Consider the following 22498-nt stretch of genomic DNA (forward strand, 5'->3'; position numbering starts at 1 on the left):
TCATGATCGTGGGCTCATTAATTGCCACTTCTGATGGCAGCCCACTCCAGGATTCTTCCCGTGATAATCCCATGGACAGAGGAGCCTGGCGGGCTACAGTCCACGGGGTTGCCAAGAGTTGGCCACAACTGAGTGACTGAGCGTGCATGTATGCAAGTATACCTTGATAGCCCATGGGAATGAAAGATAAACTCCAGTACACTTACCCTTGAGAAATCCTAGAATGTAGAGATAGTGGTTCTAGAGGTCTTTGCTTGATCATGTAGTACCTTTGAGATGCTGGACAGGTGGGTTGTTATCACTGGTCCGTCCTTTTCCCATCTACCTCCATATATTGTGTATTCTTGGACGTCCTCTGGGATTAAGCAGCATCGATGATGCACCATGGATTGGAGTTCTTTGGTAAATAATAAGTTCCTAGAATGTTCTCAGGTCTCATAGGAGATTATGTCCCTGACTTGGATATTATGTCCCAGTGGCTTGAAATTATAAACTACTATTTCTTCAAAGTCTGTGTATTACACAGAACTTGGTTATAACAAATAATTATGGTGTTGATTTGAACAGCAGTGGTACATGCACATCCACAGAAACATAGCAATTGCATGAAATAAAAGCTTCCCTTCACACAGAGCAGGACAACCAGGCTTTTACATTATTGTTGTCTCCAAGATTTTGGCTGTTGTGTGAAACACCATTGTATCTTGTCTAACAAGTTTCCCCCTGCTTATGTGAATAAAAGGAAATAATCTAGTGCAGTAAATGTGTCAGTAAATCACACCCTTAGGAACTTTGGAAACAAAACTTTGACCATGTAAGCTATCATAAGGGCAGGCCTTTGTATAAGAATAGAAATTAATCACCTTTATGTAATGTTTATTGTCTCTATTTGATATGTATAGAGAAGAAAAATACAAAGTGTACACTCCAGTGAAACAGTTATGCTGTGAATACAAGGGAAATATGTTCTTTTAAAGCCATCTCTAGGCATTGTCTAGAAGTAAATATGTGACAGTAAGTGTAACGGCAAAGAATATTTATTGAGCATTTACTATGTGCCCGGTCATTGTTCTACGTCCTTTACATGCATCATCTCATTACCAGGGGCCCAGCTATATGGTTTAGGTAAAGTTCTTATCTTCTCTTTATTCCAGAGAAGACTTAGACCCAGGGAGGTAAAAGAACTTGTCCGAGGTCACACGGGTAACAGATAGAAAAGCTGGGAATTGGACCCAGGCAGCCCCAGTCCAGACTTCACATTGACCATAACCTGAGTGAGCCTTTGCCCACATGAAATGCTCCCTCCAAGAGGAGCTTAAACAAAGACCACCCATCTAATTTGCATTGTTTGGTCGGTCCAGCTGGATGATTTGTCCTACAAAATTTGAAATTGCATGGCATTATTTATATGCAGGGTTTCGATTAAGCCCAGAATTCCCCACGGTTTTATTCTATCATCTTTGCAGTTGAGAACAACCTCTGTCTTCACAGTTGAGACATTTTTATTCTTTGTCTCTAAATTAACACCGCACAGAACATGACTCGTGTGTGTGTGTGTGTGTGTGTGTGTGTGTGTGTGTGTGTGTGTGTGTGTGTGTGTAGAAGCTGCTTTCTTCTGGATTAAATTGTTGCAGCTTGGCTGAGTGAGGAGAATTCTCCCACTCACCGAGCCCACAGCAGACATGTTAGGAGAAGGCTGCTGCTTACAACACACCCAGACCCGGAGGGGCAGGTGACAACGGTGTGCGCCCAGCATCTCTGGAAGGGTCTCTGCAGATGTGTACGGCCGCTGCTGCTTCCTGCCGTCAGATTCCCGGAGCCAACACCCACCCACTCTTACAGCCTCTCTCTCTCTTTTATTTTCAAGGAAAAAAGAAAGAGGCAGACGGAGATAGAAGGCAAGCGCCAAGAGCTGGACGAGCAGATACTTCTGCTGCAGCATTCCAAGGTAAGCAGCTGATCCCTCGAACCTGTCTGTTATTAGACATGCAGATCACACGCCAGGGAGCCGGGCAGAGCCTGCCCTGGGTGAAGGCGCTGCCAAGGGCTGCACCAGCCCTTTTTCATTCAGTCAGGAAACCATCCCTGGGCTGTTCTTGGGAATTTCTCAAATTCAGGGCATTGTTACACAGCCTTCCAATTTCTGCAAGCCTGATGAGATGATAGGGTGCCTGTGGACCGGTTTAGGGGGTGGGGTGTGCCTCCGAACTGTGGTGGTTATATATAGAAATTGGAGGAGAATTTCCACATGGTGGGTGAGGCAGAGTTCCGGAGCTATATCTGTAATCCATAGGTGCTGTATGTGTGTGTGCATGCATGCAGAGGTGATACATTTAACATAGTGCTCTTTATTAAATTTAAAATATCAATCTTTTCTGTCTTGATATGGAGGAGAGGGAGATCAGAGCAGTGTGGTCTGATAAAAGAGCAATGCTGTGCATGCCAGATTATGTATGTGTTTTATTTCTACTTTAATAGTTTTCAAAGTGTCCTGTTAGAGCACTGTCAAAAGATAGTATTGAAATGATTTGACTTGGTTGGTTTTCATTGCACCACGGGGAAGAGAGAGGTGTTTATTTATTTATTTTTCTTTAAAACAGAATGCACTTAAGCATTATAATTGATGGCAGCCCAGGAGAAAGCTCTATCACCGTCACAGGGACTCCACCGGCTGCAGAATGTTGCTTTCTGCAGGCTCAGAGAATAGTGTGACCAGTGGCCAGCGGGGCGGTGCTGCTGGCTTTTCACTACCCCTGGCTTTTTGAGAAAAGGCTTCTCTTGCTCACCCCAAGTTGCCGTGACATTGCATGTAGAGAAACTGGATCGCTCAGAGGGCTAGTTGGGAAGGTGGGGCTGACTCTCAGGGTGATGCTAGATGTGGATTATTTGGACTTTTTTTTTTTTTAGCAAGAGGAACCTTTACAGTTGCATTTCCCATTCTTTTCTAGAAGACAAGGTTGTGCTAAATGAATCCTCAGAATGAAATCATCAGCAACATGATTTTAAATAGCAACATGACCTAAATCTGCTTCCCATATTTATCAGTTCACCGTTAACTTGAACTAGAGAAACGTGTTTAAAAGGAAAGAAAGCAGCACAGTAGTGAAAATTGCCTTTTTCTCTCTTACTGCTTATCATGTAAATCCATTTATGGACCTTTCCTTGTAGGAAGCTTTGCATGTGTGCTGTATGCCACTGTTCTTTCCTGACATGTTCCTCAGGGAGGACTGGGGGCCGAAGTTAGCATCTTCTTTTTACAGAGAGGTGTGGCTTAAGCTTACTTCCCAGAACCAGGTGAATTGTTCAAGGTCAATCTGGACAGAGCTGGGTCTCTGGCTCAAAGTACAGTCACCTCACTCCTGATAAGAGACCAAAATGTACTAAACCTCAGTGAATTCTTGCTTAAAAGGTGAACTTTTGAATAAGAATACTGAAAGAATGAGAGGATGTTTTTGACTAGACAGATTCTCTCCTCTTTCAGCTCAGTGAAGTTCTTTGCATCTGCATTCTTTGAATCAAAAGTCAGGCAATAAACATATGTCAGAAGATCAAGTTTCTTTTGTCTCACTTCTCATCTTTTTGGGTGTCAAATAAGATCCTAAAGATTCATTCATTGCTGATCCAGTCCAATGTTACAGTGTTTATTTCATATTTCATCTGTCCGCTATCCATCCACCCATTCATCCAGTCAATAAAAATAACAGTACAAATGACTTAGTATTGCATAGAAAAGCAGTGAGATTCCTTCAAAGACTTGGAGACAAGGGAATAAGATAGTTCTCTATGGTTATCCTGGTAAAATTTTCACACAGTTGATGAGATTGACTATTTGAGGAAGCACATGGCACTTTCACCAAGGTTACCTTCCCATATCTGGGGAAAAAGGATTCGAAATGATGAAAATTTAATAAATGGAGACCAATGCAGTATAATTTTCTCTTACTAGGAAAGGCTTACTAGTGAGCCTTGACCAACAAAAAAAGAAAGCTCAGAGATCTCCAGTGTGGTTTATCAGGTGTTACACTGGAGAGAGATGCCAGCTCTGGGAGGTCCCGAGTTTCTCTGCCCTGGTGAGATTGGGTGAGGACAGTCTCTAGCCTCGCTGCAACACAGGTGGAACTCCTTCATGACTGCCTCTCTTTGTTCCCAGTCCATCCTCCCCGAAATGATAGAGTTATTTTACTATAAGGAAGGTGGTGCCTGACTGAGACATATGATCACTGCAGGCACCAGAAAGGAATAGCTTCTACTTTAAATCAGTTAACTGTGGACTGACCTTAAATAGCATGAGTCATCTTCCCTGTGATCATTCATTTTGGAGCTTGGCAGCCTCACCTCTGGATGGTAGTACATTCATTGAGGTTATAGCTCCCCCTGGGCTCTTGGTGGAGACCCAGCCAGCATCCTGGTGGCAACACAGCAGCCATGTCATCCCTTTGTCCATCATCACTGGGACTTACCTGGTAGTCCAATCTTTAAGACTTTACCTTCTAAGGCAGGAGTGCAGGTTTGATTCCTGGTCAGGGAGCTAGGATCCCACATGTCTCAAGGCCAGGAAAAAAAAAAAGCATAAAACAAAAGCAATATTGTAACAAATTCAATAAGATTAAAAAATAAATAATCAGTTCAGTTCAGTCTCTCAGTTGTGTCCAACTCTTTGCAACCCCATAAATCACAGCACTTAAGGCCTCCCTGTCCACCAGCTCCCGGAGTTCACTCAGACTTATGTCCATCGAGTCGGTGATGCCATCCAGCCATCTTATCCTCTGTTGTCCCCTTCTCCTCCTGCACCCAATCCCTCCCAGCATCAGGGTCTTTTCCAATGAGTCAACTCTTCACATGAGGTGGCCAAAGTATTGGAGTTTCAGCTTCAGCATCGGTCCTTCCAACGAACACCCAGGACTGATCTCCTTTAGGATGAACTGGTTGCATCTCCTTGCAGTCCAAGGGACTCTCAAGAGTCTTTTTCAGTGCCTAATGTGTGTGTGATACTTTAAATATATCCCCTCAATAATGACACCAAAGTAGATACTACTCCCCCTGGGTTATGTGAGAAAACAAGCTGGTGAGATCAAGTAGTTTGCCCAAGAACGTAGAAACTCTAAATGGGGGAGCCCAGTTGAACCCCAGGACTGTCTCCATAATCATGCTTTCTCCAGGAGACTCTCTTCTTCAAATGAAATAATTTGTCTAGAGAGACGTCAATTGTGCTCCTCAGTGTCTCTTTTACTCTAAATATGTTTTCATGGGCTCTGGAAAGTTTGGACCATGTGGAGATATGCTGCAGTGATGATTGGTAGTTTCTTGAAGTAGAAAATAGGTCAATAATTACTATTTATTTTACCATTTTTCAAAATCCCAGATGTGCTCTTAGGGAGAAAAAAATAATCAGTGCAAATTTAAATGTAAAAACATTAGAATTTGATTTCATTTTTATTAAGATATAATTCTCATTATCAGAGTCTTTGGATGCTTATTCTTATGCCATGAAATATGAATTATTTAGACATTCACTGGTCTCTTGTCAAAGCAAATAAATAGAATGTAAGGCAATCATGTTGATACTTGTATATTTGATTAATATACTTATTAATTGCAATAGGGCTATATAGTAGCTCCACAAAATGAAATATCATTACTTTTTATGTGAATGACAAGCAAATTCTATAAGGCGATGAAGGAGGTGTTGAAATATTAGCTGCTACAACCCAGTGATTAGGAAACCTCTGGATATCTTGAGGTCCTGGTCAAATTAAACTCAGATTTCTTTTTATAAGATCCTTAGATATATTGAGTATCTAATATTTGTGCTTAAGAATTTCTAAGAAATGCTCATGTATGGGACCAGCAAGCAATTTTAATAGATATATTCTTTTTCCTGATTGTAAAATAAGTGTGTAATCATTTCAAGAGTGAAATTTAAAAGTACAGGAAAATATAAAGCAAAAACTTATCAATTGTCCACTTACCACCCAGATATGATCCAATGTATTTTTATAGAGTAAGATAATGGAGCCCTTACTATAGGCCTCATCAGCCTGTGAGTAAAATGAAATTACATTAACATTAGTATCCAAAATTCACTAACTTTGATCTCCGTTTTGATTTTTGTATATGGGTTCTTTGAAGTTCTTCTACAAAACTTTATAATTTGTATGAACTCAAACTCACATCTAACATTCACTTTACAATTTCTGACCTTGATGTCATCCTTGGAAAGAACATCTCCATCTTGAACACTTAATCTATGATGTTTCTTCTGCTTCAGTAGTTTGTCGACTAAAATCTAGCATATATTTTCCTATAAGAAATAAGGTAGGAATAACTTTACTTTTCCCTGATGGTGAGGCAGTTGCCTCAACATGATTTTTCGATTAATTCATCCTTTTCCCCACAGATTTAAATGTCTTCTTTGTCATATACGTATTTCTCACTTACATTCAAGCCTGCCATTTATGGATTCTTCTTATTCCATTAATCTGCCATTCCTGTGCTAATTTCATTCTCTTTAATCCCTCTAGCCATTTAATATGTTTCATAATATTTCATGCAGCAAGAGCCATCACTATTCTTCCTTTGAAAAATTGTCTTGGCTTTTAACTCTATGGACACAATTACTTATTTTTCTTGTTTTTATTATGTAACTCGTGATCATGTGAGTTTAAAACAGTAAATCACCTATTGGATTGTACCAGACAGACTGAATTTAATATTCCCTTTGCCCCTTGGTTGAATTGCCTGAGATTTGTCTATTTCATCCGTCATGTCAAGGTCCCAGCAATAGCAAGCCGTCAGTACGGATTGCCATGTGAATCCTTTTGGGACTGTCACACTTATAAAGGTTTGTATGCCACATCAGCAGGGTCAGAATCCAGTTGCTCATAACCACATCTTCAGTACGTAAGCTGCCTTTGCATTATTTATTCATGAGCAGGGACACTGACTAGAGTTCTCTTCTAAATCCAAGCTATGAAAAACCATGTTTTTTATATTTAAAAAACCACAGGCTTTTCTCTCCAGAAGACTGAATGAAAAAACAAATCAAAGACGGACTTGTGACCCTGTGAGATATTTATGATCAACACTCCAGGGTCATTTGCTGAGAAGCCTGAAGGTATCAGGAGCCTTGCTTGCAAAGACATTACGATTGTGTCTCTCACAATTGTGAACCATTCAAACCGTTTTTAGACTTTTCTTGGTTTTTAGTCTGTATGAAAAGCCAAGTTCAAATTTGAAAATATTGACCAGGCAGGCAGGGTACATGGTGTAAAGGAACTTGTAATGTCAGAACACCTTTGGGAAGCCGAGTTCCCTGAGACCGGCCCACTGTCTCATTCTGTTAGATCCCCTCTTCCTGTCCCCTGCTGCTGCTGCTGCTAAGTCACGTCAGTCGTGTCCGACTCTGTGTGACCCCATAGACGACAGCCCACTAGGGGGACACAACTCAGCCGGCAAGAGAGCCACAACTTGATACACAAATTGCACCACAAGCTTTCACACCTGATTTTATATTATTAAACAATGCCCCATAAATTTTAAGTACTTTTTAACAATACTTTTTAATCTTTTAAAAAGAACACATTAAGATGGACTGGATATTAAGTGATCTTGGGAAATTTTATAATCAATCTGCAGTTGCATAGAAAATGTCCTTATTTTTTAGAGACTCAAACTGAAATATTTATGGGTGAAATGTCCTGATGTTGGTTATTTACTTTAAGAGGCTTCAGTAGAAAGGGCTTCCCTGGTGGCTCAGACAGTGAAGAATCCACCTGCAATGCAGTAGACCCAGGCTCAATCCCCGAGTTGGGAAGATCCCCTGAAGGAGGAAATGGTAACCTACTCCAGTATTCTTGCCTGGAGAATTTCCTGGACAGAGGAGCCATGGAATTCCATGTCCTGATATTGGTTATTTACTTTAAAATGCTTCTGTGGGAAGAATATATGGGGAAATATGACAAAATGTTTATAATTGTGAAATGCACATGAAATTACATAGGAATGCATCATCTAGTTTTTTCTGTTCTTCTGTATGTTTTCAAAATTTTTAATCATAGAAAATATGGAAATCAATCCTTCTGGTGGCTCTCTGGACATAGGGTAGGAGCAAGTAGGGGACCACTGATGAGGGGCAAAGCTAAGACAGAGGGGCCTTGGAGGGAGAGGACGGTGTGAACTGAGAGGTATCGTCAGTCTGTTCTCTTTGCTCATTCCCACAGTCTAAAGTACTTCGAGAAAAATGGCTGCTGCAGGGCATACCTGCTGGAACCGCGGAAGAAGAGGAAGCCAGGAGGCGGCAGTCTGAGGAGGATGAGTTCAGAGTCAAACAGCTTGAAGATAACATTCAGAGGTAGGTGGTTTCCAGTCCAGGGCCACGTGCTGTGGCTTTACGGTGCAGCAACTGCCATTCTCCTCTAGGTGTTTCTGAATGCCAAAACCTTTCCCCAGCGCTTTAGAATTATCTTCCTAAACAGAGTATGTACACTGTTTCCACTGAAACTTTCCCAGATGATCCAGAATTTTTACTCTGAGGACTAAGTATTGTATTGGGCTGTCACATAGTATAGTGGTGTCTTCATGGACCAACTAATGTGATGAGCAGCTTGCCCCTTCACTAAATGTCCCCCTTTTGAGTTCTGTCAGCTCTTGCCTTTTTCCTTCTTGAACTCAGGCTGTTAGCGCTTAGTCTGTTGCCAAATTTACTACCTTTGAGCAACTTGAAGTGGGACATCTATAGCCAAGGGTCTTGGAATTGAAACTGACAGTCCCTCTGAAGGCTGTGTGCCTGTGCTCTAAAAGATTCACAAAGTATAATGCTCAGAGGGTGCTCTGTGGTCCTCAAGCAGGTTCTGAACATTTCAGTCTAGGAGATAAGTGACCTTCCTGTATGTCCAGTGTCTAGCCAGACTCATACAGAAGCAAAACAAATATAGGTTTCCATTTGGGATTTGTAGCCACAGCAGGTCCCAGGACACCCAGCCAGAGATGTGAGATGGTGCGGAAGATGGTGAGTGGAGTTGCCTTAGAACAAAATCTCCATCTCCACCTCATCCCCCAAATTCTGCCAGAAATCTCACCCTGGAGAGTGTCTTCTCTTTCTCCTGGGGTTTTGAACTCTTTTTAAAATACAAAGAGTAATAGCTAACTTGCCTCCAGTCATTTGTACCCAAGATTGAATGAAGCTGGTGAGAATACCTTGGGGACCCCAATAGCATCACCAAAGGGAAAAGCAGACTGACTATAAGGTCCCAAGGCCTTGTCCCTGCTTTACTTGATCCCTAGGGCCCCTTAAAGAGTTCTTGGAGCAGCTTGGCCAAGCTTTGCTTGTAGGGGAAATCTGCTAAGAAAAAGTGTATATGAGATGTGTGTGTGTCTACATACATATACATACACAAGCACATTTTTCTTAAAATATAAAGGATAAAAGCTAAGTAATATATGTATACATATATTTAATATTGGAAAGGCTAAATTATATATTAACATATATATATATATGTTTCTGTGTGTATGTGTAGGATTGGCTGAAAAATTCATTTGGGTTTTGCTATAAGATGTTACAGAAAAATATGAATGAACTTTTTGACCAACCCAATTATTTATATATATATCACAAGAAGAAATTTTAATTATGTGAATGCTGACCTCAAGCTTGTGAGGATAAGTACCTGCAGGATCCCAGAGAAAAAAAAGGGATTTTTTTCATGTTTGAAGCCCAGACGATAGAAAGAGGAGGGGACAGAATGAGTGGCTCAGAGTCCTGAGCTTTGGGGATTGCCTCTCCTCAAAAGTGGCTCAGCTTGCTGCATCTTAGACAAGATGAGGGAGCCAAGGATAATGGGAAACAGCGACAGTAAGTTAGAGAGGAAAAGACAGCTCTGAGAATTTTTTTTTTTCTTTTGAGAAATGGTTTTGTAGGAGGTTTGTTTTTAAGTCTCAAAGTGGCAAGTCCATGGTGCTTTCAGCTGCAATAGCATTTGAGACCATATAGCATCTCTTTGTCTTTACTCTCCTTAAAAGCTCTAGTCCATTTCCTGTCTCTTTCTTGCTGGTTTCGCGTAATCAGGACAGATGGGTCTGGCACCAAGTAGATGCCCCATAGCTGTTTGCCGAATGAAAAGACTGGGGCTGGGTGCACCATGCATCAGGGGACCTGCCTGGCAGAGGGAGCCTGGGAAGCTACTTTCCAGTCCAAGCTGGCAAAACCCTAGGAACCAGTGACTTGGGCACAGCCTAGTCACAGCAAGAACTGTGGTTCGGGCTCACATGGGACAGCATTATACTCCTGAGGAGTTCCAGGCAGGATGAAGAAACAGAGATGAAAATTGCAGGCCCCCTCTGAAGTGGAGGGAGACCGGGTGCACACAGATGGGCAGAAAATCTGATTTAAAAATCATTTTTTAAAACCCAGATGTCTTTTCTCACTGAGCCCGTCATGTACATTCATGTCATGTAGTAGGTGTTGTTACAGATGGAAGGCAGACAGGATTTCAAAAGTAGGATAAAACTAGTTCTATAACCTTTTCTAGTTTTCTTAATTGGCATCAGAAAACGTGGTCTTCAGCCACATTGGCGGTTTCGCTTTGACTTGAATACAAATATATTATTGTTCTGGCCCAGTAGGTAGTAACTCTCACCTGTCAGATGAGCCATTACAGGTGGAAGTAGAGTCTTAAATCAAGACACAGTTTTGGCTAAATTAATCATTGGAGTGAGATATAAGAGTGAGGGGCTTGTTTGTGGCTCAGGTGGGCATGACCATATTCCAAAAACAATAAAGAAAATCTCTTTTCATTTTTTGAGTAAGTAGAGGAAAGAGCTCATTCAATGCATGCAATCTCCTGGAGGCCATTTGAGAGAGAGATTTCCAAGCCAGAAGGAAAGAAATCCTAACAGACTAAGGGGCTAGGAGTGGGGTGCTTAGGCCTAGATTCAGGGGCTATTTCTTTCTGCCATAATCATGACTTTGCTGGACATCGGCCAGATGGGCATTGACCATTCACTGGGGGATGAGCTGTGGTCCTTGGAGCTGCTTTTCTGTAGGACCTGGGCTGCCAGTGCATCGTTTCCTCCTTAGGGCCTCTTGTGGGAGGAGCTTCTGCCTACCCTAGATGTCAGTTTCTGCTTCCCTTCATCTTCCTTACATCTTCTGTCTTCTGTGGTGTTTAGCATCGCTAAGCTCCAGTCTCAAGGGAAGAAAGAAAAGCGCTTTTCCCCCACTCCTCCCTTAAAGGATGTTCAGTCACCTGACACTTCCCTGAAGTCAAACACTGGTTCTCTCTCACATTCTTAATCCCTTGAACTGCTTTAAAGGCTGACTGTAAACTGAAGCATCCTCCAGTTTTACAGAGTCTGTGTGCATTGGCTAGCCTGGCTTTGCTCATTTTAGCCGAGTTTGGCTAAGTGACTCTAAGCTGTAGGTTGGATGAGTCTGCTCATACTTTCCCTGCACGAATGAACTAATCATGACAATTCCCTTTTATGGGAATGGCAGAGGTGCAAAGGGGCTGAACAGGCATAATGCATAGGCTTAGAACTGCCCGCGAGCCATTAGCTAAAATAGGTGGATGGCTTATCCCCAAACCCAGGTGAAGAGATGGACAGTCAGCCTTTAGTAGAAGAGTACAGATACAGATACAGTAGAGTACAGATACAGGAAAGGGTGAAAATGTGGACTCATCCTGAAATCTTCCAGAAGCGTGATTATTTCATTGAAAACTGCAAACATGAGGGAAAACTGGTCAGCAGGAGGGAAAGTACAGAAAAGCAAATGAATGTGAAAGGGGATGAACTAAAATAACTCAGGAATTCAGAGGAAAAGGAAGAAGAGAACAAAGGAAAATATGAGTGGCTTTGAAGTCAGATCTGATCTTTACATAATAGGAATCCTGGAAACTCTGCAGAACCACTAAATAAAGGAATTCCAAAGGAAAGTTTCTTTGTTTGAAACAGAACATTAATTTGTAGATCTTAACATTTGGGTCCACTTGTCTAAGTTCACCCCTAGCAACAAATTAGATTTTCCTAAAGAGATCTATGAATTCTTTTCAAATTGAATTAATACATAATAATAATATGAATATAATAAAGTATATTAGTACATTTGTGCTCTGAAGGTGTGTTAGTTCCTCTTGGTGATTTTGGAGTAGCTTGAAGAACCTGATGGAGCAGTGGAGGATGCCTACAAGGAAAGATGAAGGGAAATCAGGCTCGGTTAGTTTAGAACAAGAGAAGAGAATGGTAGCAACCTAACTCAGAACTTATGTGTATGTAGAATTTAGGTCACATCTGAATTCTTATGTCTGGGCCATTCTGAATATGATAAAGACTTAAAATAAAGCATGAGAACTTGTACTTAGACATATGTCTGTTTCACTAGATATATCTTCAAGAGGAAAGAACATAACCACATTTCTAATTCTGATTTGAAAACCCTTTGCAGTGCCAGTAACCATACAGGCAGTTCCAGGTTAACAGACATGTTTTCTTCCAAAATGTTATTTGTAAATTGGTGGTGGCTTGGAACTGAGAATGCTGTCTGTCTTTTAAAACTGTAATATGTGGTGCTTAGGTCTTGAGGGCAGCCCACAAAGAAGACAGGAAAAACAGAGGGAAGGAGAGAGGGAGGGAGGGCAAAATGTAACCAAATTATTAAATCTAGGCATTAGAATCACCTGGGAAGCTTTTAAAAAATATAAATGCCCAGGTCTCATTCCAGGAAATTTGGATTCACTGACCAAGGTGACAGTGAAAGAAAGTTGCTCAGTGGTGTCTGAGTCTTTGTGACCCCGTGGATCGTAGTCCATGGCATTCTCCAGGCCAGAATACTGGACTGGGTACCTTTCCCTGCTCCAGGGGATCTTCCCAACCCAGGGATCAAACCCAGGTCTCCCACACTGCAGGCAGATTCCTTACCAACTGTGCCACAAGGGAGCCAAGGTGAGGAGTCCTGTAATTTATGTTTTTCAAACACTGCTCCAGGTAATTCTTTTGCATGGTCAGGTTCAAAAACAATTTCTAAAATGGTAAAAAGCATAGATCATAAGTGAAATCCCATTTTAATTCCTATAAACCCCTAAGGGAAGTGAGAAGTAAACAGTGTTTGTAAGAAAATTGATTTCATCCAAACACATAAAGGACAACCCTGACCCTTGATTTCAGACTGATTTGAAGGCTTTGACTCAGGGAAATATGAACTCTGCTTTGGGACTTCTGTGCGTGCATGCATGCTAAGTTGCTTTGCTGCTGCTGCTGCTAAGTCGCTTCAGTCGTGTCTGACTCTGTGCGACCCCATAGACGGCAGCCCACCAGGCTCCCCCATCCCTGGGATTCTCCAGGCAAGAACAGTGGAGTGGGTTGCCATTTCCTTCTCCAGTGCATGAAAGTGAAAAGTGAAAGTGAAGTTGCTCAGTCGTGTCCGACTCTTTGCGACCCCATGGACTGCAGCCTACCAGGCTCCTCCGTCCATGGGGTTTTCCAGGCAAGAGTACTGGCGTGGGGTGCCATTTAGTTGTGTCCTATTCTGTGTGACCGTCTGGACTGTAGCCTGCCAGGCCGCTCTGTCCTTGGGAGTCTCCAGGCAAGAGTACTGGAGTGGGTTACCCTGCCCTCCTGAGGGGGATCTTCACCACCCAGACATCGAAGCCCTGTCTCTTACGTCTACCTGCATTGGCAGGCGGGTTCTTTACCACTGGCACCACCTGGGAATAGGTGGGAATAAAGCTGTCTCCCTGACACTGGGCTGAGGTCTTTCCCCCATAGGCCCCATGGTGGAGCCACGCTTTCATCTGAACTTGATTAGAAACAGCCTTGGTTTGAAGTGAAAGTGTTTGTCATCAGTTGTGCCTGACTCTCTGTGACCCCGTGGACTGGAGCCCTCCAGGCTCCTCTGTTCATGGAATTCTCCAGGCAGAATACTGGAGTGAGTTTCCATTCCCTTCTCCAGGGGATCTTTCCAACCCAGGGATTGAACCCAGGTCTCCTGCATGGCAGGCAGATTCTTTACCACCTGAGCCAGCAGGGAAGCCTTGGTTCACCAAATGCAAATTGATACAGACCAGGAAAGATGGCTACTTTCACATAGGCCAGAAAATTCTACCAATTTTCAAAGGTTTCTGGCTAAAATTAACAGCACAATAGCCTTGAAGTGATGACATCAAGGTGACAGGGAAAGAAGATGAGAACTGGTCAGTATAATGGATATATTGATTGTCAAATTCTCTTGCACAGCTTTTCCTGAGGTAGTGTTGGGATGGCCCAGTCAGTCTATTGGTTGTATTCTCAGCTCACTAGAAACCAGGAGCAAAACAGGGTTAAAAAAAAAAAAAAAAAGGTTGGAATCGTTGAAAGAAAAAGCTGTACTCTTTTTTAAAAATTTGAATATCATATCTTCTGTCTGCTTTTCCATTGAAGTGCCATATAGAGAAAGCCCAAAGGGTTGTTTCTGGCTTGGGCCCATCACCCACCATTGTCCATGCCGTCCCTGGACGTGATGGGTCCCTGGGGGCCACAAGTGGGTTTCCCATCGATGCTTTTGGACATTTTAGGTAGGTAAAGCCACACCAGCTCTGTCTATTTCACATCTGCTCCAATCAACAAGTCTTGTCACTTGCCTTGTGGTTTTCCACCTAAGATTCTTTCTTGTTTAACCAAGTTTTATTTAAGTGTTTGAAATATAATGTTAAGTTTCTTTCATTAGTGAGATATATAGGGAAAATTTGTCCACTCACCTTAGAATTACCCCCGAAGAAGATGAGAAACCTCATGCAGTGGTAAATGAAAAAGTAACAAACTGCCAAAGCCAAGGTTCTGATTCTAGCTCTGCAGCTAATTCGTTGTGTCGCTTTCAGTAAATCTCTCATCCTCTCTGGTCTCGGTTCCCTCGTGTTTTCAGTGGGAGGTCTCTCAGGATCTTTTAGCTATGGTATTCTGAGATCCTCTAATTTGGGAGGTTGGCCAAAAATCCCTCCTAAATAAATATACCTGTGCAGTGAAATATTAATATCACTATTGTAGAAGGAAGTAGTTTTGGGGACAGGCCAGAATTGGGGAAAGAGGCTAAATTCTCAGGAAACAAAAGCTCCACATGTAACTGACTCATCCCAGAGGTGACTAATTTCATCTCAACAGCCATCAGTTCTAAAATATGTGACATCAAAATATTCACTGAGTAAAAGATTCAAGTCTCAATTGCTAACCTATAGAGGGTCATACAACTTTTTAGAAATAAAATTCAAGACGCAAGTGGCCTGGTTCATTTCTACTTCTGACTCGAGATTCTTCGAGTGCCTACATTAGTCTCTGATGGATACCAGAATTCACTTAATTTTCCACATTCTTGAGGCACTCAGAGCAGAAGACTGGCGACATCAGGCATAAGCATGTGTGTGTTATATTATGGGATTTTGGCAACCAAAGAGATGACAGTCACCCACAAATAGCTGTACTAGAAAAGGCAACCGCAGAAATGTTCGTTAGAATCACAAAGGATACTTGCTCAAGATTCAGTGTGTTCTTTGTGCTTGCTATTTTTAAGTCCATGATGCACTGTTCTTTCTCAGCATGGCATGGAGCATGCCACATTGGCATTCCACATCTGAGCACATCTAGCCCTGGTCTGATTCCCATCCTTTTCAAAATATATACATATAGACTGTAAAACATATGATGATATAATGGACTGTATTGTCTAATATGCATTGGTCTTGTCCTCTGTCCTGGGTACTGACCTAACTTTGGGGCCTCCATGAATTCATTAATATTCTCATTTCATCCCCAGAACACTCTCATGAAATAGTTGTGATGATAATGATACCCATTATACAGTTGGGAGAACTGAATCTTAGAAGAGAGATAAAGTGACTTGCTGCCCAGAATGACCCCATTAAGAAGTGAAAGAGCCAGTGTTTGATTTCAGCTCTGCCCAACTCCAAAATTTTCAACAGAAGTGGTTATTTTAAGCTGAAAGTCTTTGAGACCTGTGATATTGAATGAGATCATACCAAAGTTTACCTCATGGTATAGGTGGATGGACAGATAGACATACTCCTTCTCCCTTCTCAAGGACCTGGAAGAGTCTGGGCTTGGATCCATTGTGAGTGAGCATCATGACTGGGGAGGCTGGCCCATTCAGATTCTTTCAAGAAGTACAGGTTCCATTGTAGCCTTCCAAAGCCCTTGGCTCCCAAGGACACTTTCTTGGTTGTATACAACCTCATCTCTGCTGGAAACCATGTGTGATGATGCAAAGGTCCCCCAGCAGAGTGTAGTGATTAGGAATCTGGACTTTGGAGTTGGTTTGAGCCCTAGTTCTGCATTTACAAGTTGTTTGATCTTGGACAAGCCCTGTAACTTCTCTGGACTTGAATTTTCCCACCCATACACTGGGGATAGCGATGCCCACCCTGAAGAGTTGTTGTCATGTGTAGAGACCATGTGCGTGTGTGAGGTGACCGTGCAGCAGCCTGTCAGGAAGGAAGTATAAAGTGAAAGTGGCTCAGTTGTGTCCGACTCTTTGACCCCATGAACTATACAGTCCATGGAATTCTCTAGGCCAGAATACTGGAGTGGGTAGTCTTTCCCTTTTCCAGGGGATCTTCCCAACCCAGAGATCAAACTCAGGTCTCCCACACTGCAGGTGGATTCTTTACCAGCTGAGCCACCAGGGAAGCCCGAAGTAAGCTATTATTATTTTCTCTATCCTTCTAGAGAGGGTTTCCAACAGTAACACTATTGACATCTGGGGCCAGACAATTCTCTGTTTTCTGGGGGACTGTCCTGTGACTTGCAGAATATTTAGCAGCATTCCTGATGTCTACCCAGTAGATGCCAGGAGCACTACCCCCACACCCCCAGGCACGACAATCAGAAGTGTCTTCAGCCATGGCTAAATGTCTTCAAAATATCCCCTAATTGAGAACCACTCTTCTAAAACCTGGAGTTACAGGTGTTGATACTGAAATAAAAATCACCCTGTCAAACATCTTCAGAATACAGAATCCTAAAAAGATTTTTGAAGATAACAATGGTTCTAAGTGCAGAATGACATAAAGGCTTTGAGTTGATTGAAAACAGAAATCTTGTCAAATGCTGCGCCATGAAAGTCAGCTCTGTGTTAGAAAGAAATAGTTGGTTTTTGCTTGGTTTTAGTTTGGTTTTTGGCATCCAGTGCTGTGCTGATTTTGCAAAGGCAGTGATTTTATGACAGCTCATGAAATTGCAGAATCTTGGAGTATGCATAACTGATGTGTTGTTACCTGGATCAGCTTTTATCTGATACTTTACAATTTGCAATGAACCCAGTGAGTGGGAGTCAGTAGACAGTTTCTCCCCAGAGGCTGAAAGTGACAGGGAGCTCATTTCCTCACAAAGTAACACTGAAGTCCACACTGGAACAACTGCTCATTATTGCAAAGAATCCTCCCTTGGGATGAAAGTTACATTCTTTGCAATTTCCCCCTGCTCTAAGGTTCCTACCCTGCCCCCAGGAAAGTCCCTCTTTATAAGATTCTGAAATCTGGAGGCTTCTGAGTTGTGGTCAGCTTAGGAAGCACTCTGAGATTGCATTCACGCACATCTGCATTGCATGTGAGTTTCCTATTGGCCAGTAGTGGAAAAGCCTACTGCTAGATGTTCCCAAGCATCTTGCCTTACTCAGGTTTTATAGGGTCCATTATAGTTGCCTCATTGATTAGGTAGATTGAGTTTAAAGTGCCCAGAATGATGAAAATAGTGGGAGAATTCCACCCATACACTGAGACCATGTAAAAGTCACATTGGGGGATCGCTTGCATTTTCCTGTCCTTAGAACAATTGCTTTAGTCGAAGGAATTATGCAAAGTCAACTTTCTTGGCAGCTGGTCCCAGGATTTTTGCCCTATGATTGCCATGCCTTAAGTTCCCTGTCTACAAATGCTTTGAAAATGGTATTTTTGTGCCCCAGCAGCTTATAATGTGGTCATTTCTAACCCCTCTAAATTCTTCATGGAACAAAAGCATCAGTGGTCCTGTTGTAGTCTCTTCCATGATCTTTACCAACTGTTTACCAGTTATGCATTCTGAAGGCAATGGATGGCCTCTTCCTAGGTCCTTTCCAGCAAGGACAGTCTATGATCTTATAACATGGGGGCCTTACCATCAAGTCTGATGGCTGAGGTTCAGCAGTCATGTGGTCATGGGGACCTAGGCAGGCTTTGATGGGGAGCAGACCTGCAGGGAGGCTGACCTGACACCTCCATCAGCACAGTCTGCAGCCTTGTCCATCTCTTGGGCACAACCCCACTTGATGTGCTCTCTTTTCACTGCTCAGGCCCAGAGAATAGTGCAGTGGGACTCCAGGCTGCTTGAGACTTAACACTGAAAGGCTGCCTCTCCTGGCCTTTCTAGTTTCTCCCCCAATCAGGTCCAAGCCTTGAACGCTCCAACGCAACAAAGGGGAGATAAGCTGCACAAACCCTCTCCTGGTCTAGGGTTTCAGTTCCCCAGCAGACATGCGAGAACACCAGAAGAAATGCCTCTCTTCTTACTCCCCCCGCCCCCAACCAAAGCAACTTCAGCCACCAAGGGTTCTTTAGATTTCTCACCCAAGGTGTGAACCTTGAGAATGGGAATTTCAGGCCAGGTGAGAGATAAAGGGTATGCAGCAATAGATGAGTTAAGTTTTAGGCCATGTTTATTAGGAGGGATTTGCCAACATCCTTGTTCCCATCCCTTCTTGGAGAAACTATCATTATTTTTGAGAACATTTGGAGCACATGTGCAATTATACTTGCAATGTGATGAATTAAGATTTATTGTACTCACAGATTCTGAGTCAGGAGTTTGGGCAGAGAACAGCAGTAATGGCTTGTCTGTGCTTCACAGTGTGGGACCTCAGCTGGGACCCCAGCCACACATGGCTGGGGATGACTCAAGGGGCTGGGTGCTGGAATCACCTTCATCACACGTCTAGGGCCTGAACTGCTGCTGCTGCTAAGTCGCTTCAGTCGTGTCCGACTCTGTTCGACCCCATAGATGGCAGCCCACCAGGCTCCCCCGTCCCTGGGATTCTCCAGGCAAGAACACTGCAATAGGTTGCCATTTCCTTCTCCAATGCATGAGAGTGAAAAGTGAAAGTGAAGTCGATCAGTCTTGCGTGACTGTTAGCGACCCCATGGACTGCAGCGCACCAGGCTCCTCCGCCCATGGGATTTTCCAGGCAAGAGTACTGGAGAGGGGTGCCATTGCCTTCTCTGAGGGCTTGAACTAGGATGCCTCAAAGCCTGGGTGGTACTAACATCCATGGTACTTCCCCGTGGCCCTTCCACAGGGCTAGCCGTCTCCCTGCGTGGCAGCTGGGTTCTGAGAAGCAGCACCCCAAGGGGTTAGTCTAGAGAGCAGATATTCTTCCAAGGGAGCCAGGAGAAAGTTGTAAGACTTCTTCCACCCTGACCCCTCAGAACTCTGGTCTCATCATTTCTACTGCATCTTACTGGTTTCAACTGAACCATTAAAGCCAACTGTAAAACTTTAAACACCAAAGCTTTTTCCCTGGTGGCTCAGTCGTAAAGAATCCACCTGCAATGCAGGAGACAGGTTTGTTCTCTGGGTTGGGACGATCCTCTGGAGAAGGAAATAGCAACTTACTCCAGTATTCTTGCCTGGGAAATCCCATGGACAAAAGAGCCTGGCATGCTGTAGTCCATGGGGTTTCAAGAGCCAGACACGACTTAGTTACTACCTCCACCACCAAAGCCAACTCAGATTCAAGGCAAGGGAAGTGAGAATCCACCTCATGGTGGGAGTGGCAGGGTCACATTGCTGATGAGCGTGTGAGATGGAAGAGATTTTTATGGACTGTTCAGGAAATATCGTCTGCCTCAGAGCCTATATTGTTTGGTGTGTGTTTGAAGCCTAGTCTTTATTATTATGTATTTTTTGTTTGAGTGTTCCGTTTATTATTATTCTGTATTCCTCTTTATTTTTATGAATATCAAAATCTTCTTTAATGCAGTTAAAAAATAAAGGAATAGAGGCCCCCGAATGACTTACCTAAAACCTCATGTAAAGTGACAAGACCGCTCTGCTCCCTGCTGACTTAAAGCACCCTCCTCTCCTCACTGCTAAGGCTTTTGATCTCTTTTGAAACAGAATCTCTGTTGGAATAATACAAACTCCGGGGATCTCGGAGTCTCATGTTTTTTCCTCCCATGTGAAAAGGCAAAGGAAAAAAGTGAATAATGTTTGAACATTGCCAGTTCACAGAGGATATCTGTGAGGTTAGGGACACCGCTGCTAGCACAGACTGGCACCCCAGTCAGGGTGCCCAGAGGAAGGATTTTACGCACTGCCATGATATGTGGCACGAGGGTTGCCACCATAACCAGGTCTGGCTGGAAGGACTGGACGTCTCTAATCGCCAGTGGCATTCATGGCCGTTGGTGGATCACATGACTCTTCAGTGCAAATTAGCAAATGCAGCTCCACTTGAGGCCACTACTTAGAAAGGCCACCGGGCCAGACTCCAGCCTCTCTGCTCTCTCGGCTCATGTCCTCAGACAGAGATAAGCTGTACACGCATGTACAGTGGTCCTGCTCACTTCTTGGTCTCTGCTGGCTTCCTTCTTATTGGTCACTAAGGTAGTCTCAATTTCCTCCCATCCTTAGTCTCAGGTAAAGGCCAGAGGGGAGGGAGAGGAAACTTTTTACAGGCCACTGGGGGACCCAAACAACTAAGCCATCAGTTACAAGCTGGTGGGATAGCTCCTGTCATGAAGGTTCGAAAAGGGCCTGTGGGAGCCTGTAGAGGGGAGGGGTCATTAACACTCAGATCGGGGAGTGCGGGTAAGACATCCTAGTGTGAAGTGTGAGGAGAATGTGTTTAGCTCTTGATTTTATCTGCTGTTGATTTTCAGCAAATGGTTTTATCTTTTTACACTACATTACACCGTTTTACCTTGTATTACACTACATTGTGTTACATTATGTTCATTCTTGATTAGGATGTAAATTCCAGGAGCACAAGGACTTCACAGGTTGCTCACTTTATAAATTTCCTAAGGGTGCTGTAACAAATTACAACAAACTTGGCGGCTTCACACAACAGAAATGTATTCTGTCTCACTTCTAGAGGCCAAAAATCTAAGATCAGGGTGCCAGCAGGGCTGTGCTTTCTCCAGAGGCTCTAGGGGAGGATCCTTCCCTGCCTCTTCCATCCTCCGGTGACCCCAGCATTCCATGGCTTGTGGCTGCATCACTCTCATCTCTGCTTCCATATGCCTTCTCCTCTTCTGGTGTCGTGTCTTCTTCTATCTCCTGTAACACTTGCCATTGGAGTTAGAGCCCATCCAGATAACCCCAGATGATCACATCTCAAAATCCTTTAATTACATCTACAAAGACCCTTTTTCCCTCCAAATAAGGTCATACTTACAAGTTCCAGGGTTAGAATGTGGTCATATCTTTTGGGGACCACCATTCAACCCACTGGACTCCCTAGGTGGCTCAGTGGGTAGAGAAACTGCCTGTAATGCAGGAGACACAGGTGATGCAGGTTCGATCCCTGAATCAGGAAGATCCCCAGGAGGAGGGCATGGCAACCCACTCCAGTATTCTTGCCTGGAGAATCCTGTGGACAGAGGAGCCTGGTGGGCTACAGTCCATAGGGTCGCAAAGAGTTGGATATGACTGAAGCAACTGAGCATGCACACATGCATTCAACTCACTATACCCGCTATATATATATATATATATATATATATATATATATATATGTCCCGAGTACCTAGAATACTGTCTGGTGTCTACTAGGCTGCTCTCATTAAATGTTTTTTATCAACATAATTAAAACTTATATAATTTTCACAACAGTAGGATATAAATTCTATTCAAGTTCCCTTAGACTATGAACTAGGAGACACTGAAATACATCCAGGGACATAAAACAAGGTGCAAAAATTTCATGGTGTAGTGATAGAGTAAATACCTTTTAATTTAATTGATCTGTATCAGATTTAGGTCATCTAAAGGATTGTGATGAGGTTCAAAACCAAGCTTTATGTCTAGAGACAGTGTAGGGTTGTAGTTCCGGCTGAGAGCATCAGCATCCCACTTGCTGGTTCAAGTCCAGGGTCTCCACTTGCTGTCTGTGTGATCTTAGGCAAGTTCCTTTAGATGGTCTCTACTTCTCTTGCCTCTACTACAAAGAAAAGATAATAAAATAATAACGAGACAGACTTTATTGGGTAGTGGTGACAAGCTAATATATACGGAATGCTTATTACTTAGAGCAACCTAGGACTTGGTGCCCAATAGGTTTTAGCTTTTATTGTAAAAATAAAAGAGTGATGTGACAATACACAGTATATAAACAACCCCAAATTATTTGATTTTCCCGGACTCCGTCTCCGTTCTCAAACAGATGAGAGGGATGCCCCTGCCCTAGGCTTAGCATGGTGTTCAAAAGTCAGCTGCAGCTGGACATACAAATCCACTGTTGACTTGGAAGCACCGTCCCGCACTT

The 22498-nt window shown here is 43.1% G+C and overlaps 1 protein-coding gene across 10 annotated transcripts in view; it reads left to right on the top strand.

Moving 5' to 3' along the window:
- The window catches only part of PALM2AKAP2 (PALM2 and AKAP2 fusion), a 522805-nt gene that overhangs the window by 228245 nt on the left and 272062 nt on the right, over window positions 1-22498 (top strand). For all 10 annotated transcript variants that reach the window (XM_086315907.1, XM_086315905.1, XM_086315912.1 and 7 more), the window contains 2 exons: window positions 1868-1948; window positions 8220-8350. In XM_086315907.1, coding sequence (XP_086172033.1) covers window positions 1868-1948; window positions 8220-8350 — 212 coding nt within the window. The remainder of the gene's footprint in view (window positions 1-1867; window positions 1949-8219; window positions 8351-22498) is intronic.

Source organism: Bos grunniens, chromosome 8, assembly GCF_055505025.1.
Source record: "Bos grunniens cultivar Pamir isolate PY7600 chromosome 8, Bosgru_T2T1.0, whole genome shotgun sequence".
Taxonomy (NCBI): domain Eukaryota; kingdom Metazoa; phylum Chordata; class Mammalia; order Artiodactyla; family Bovidae; genus Bos; species Bos grunniens.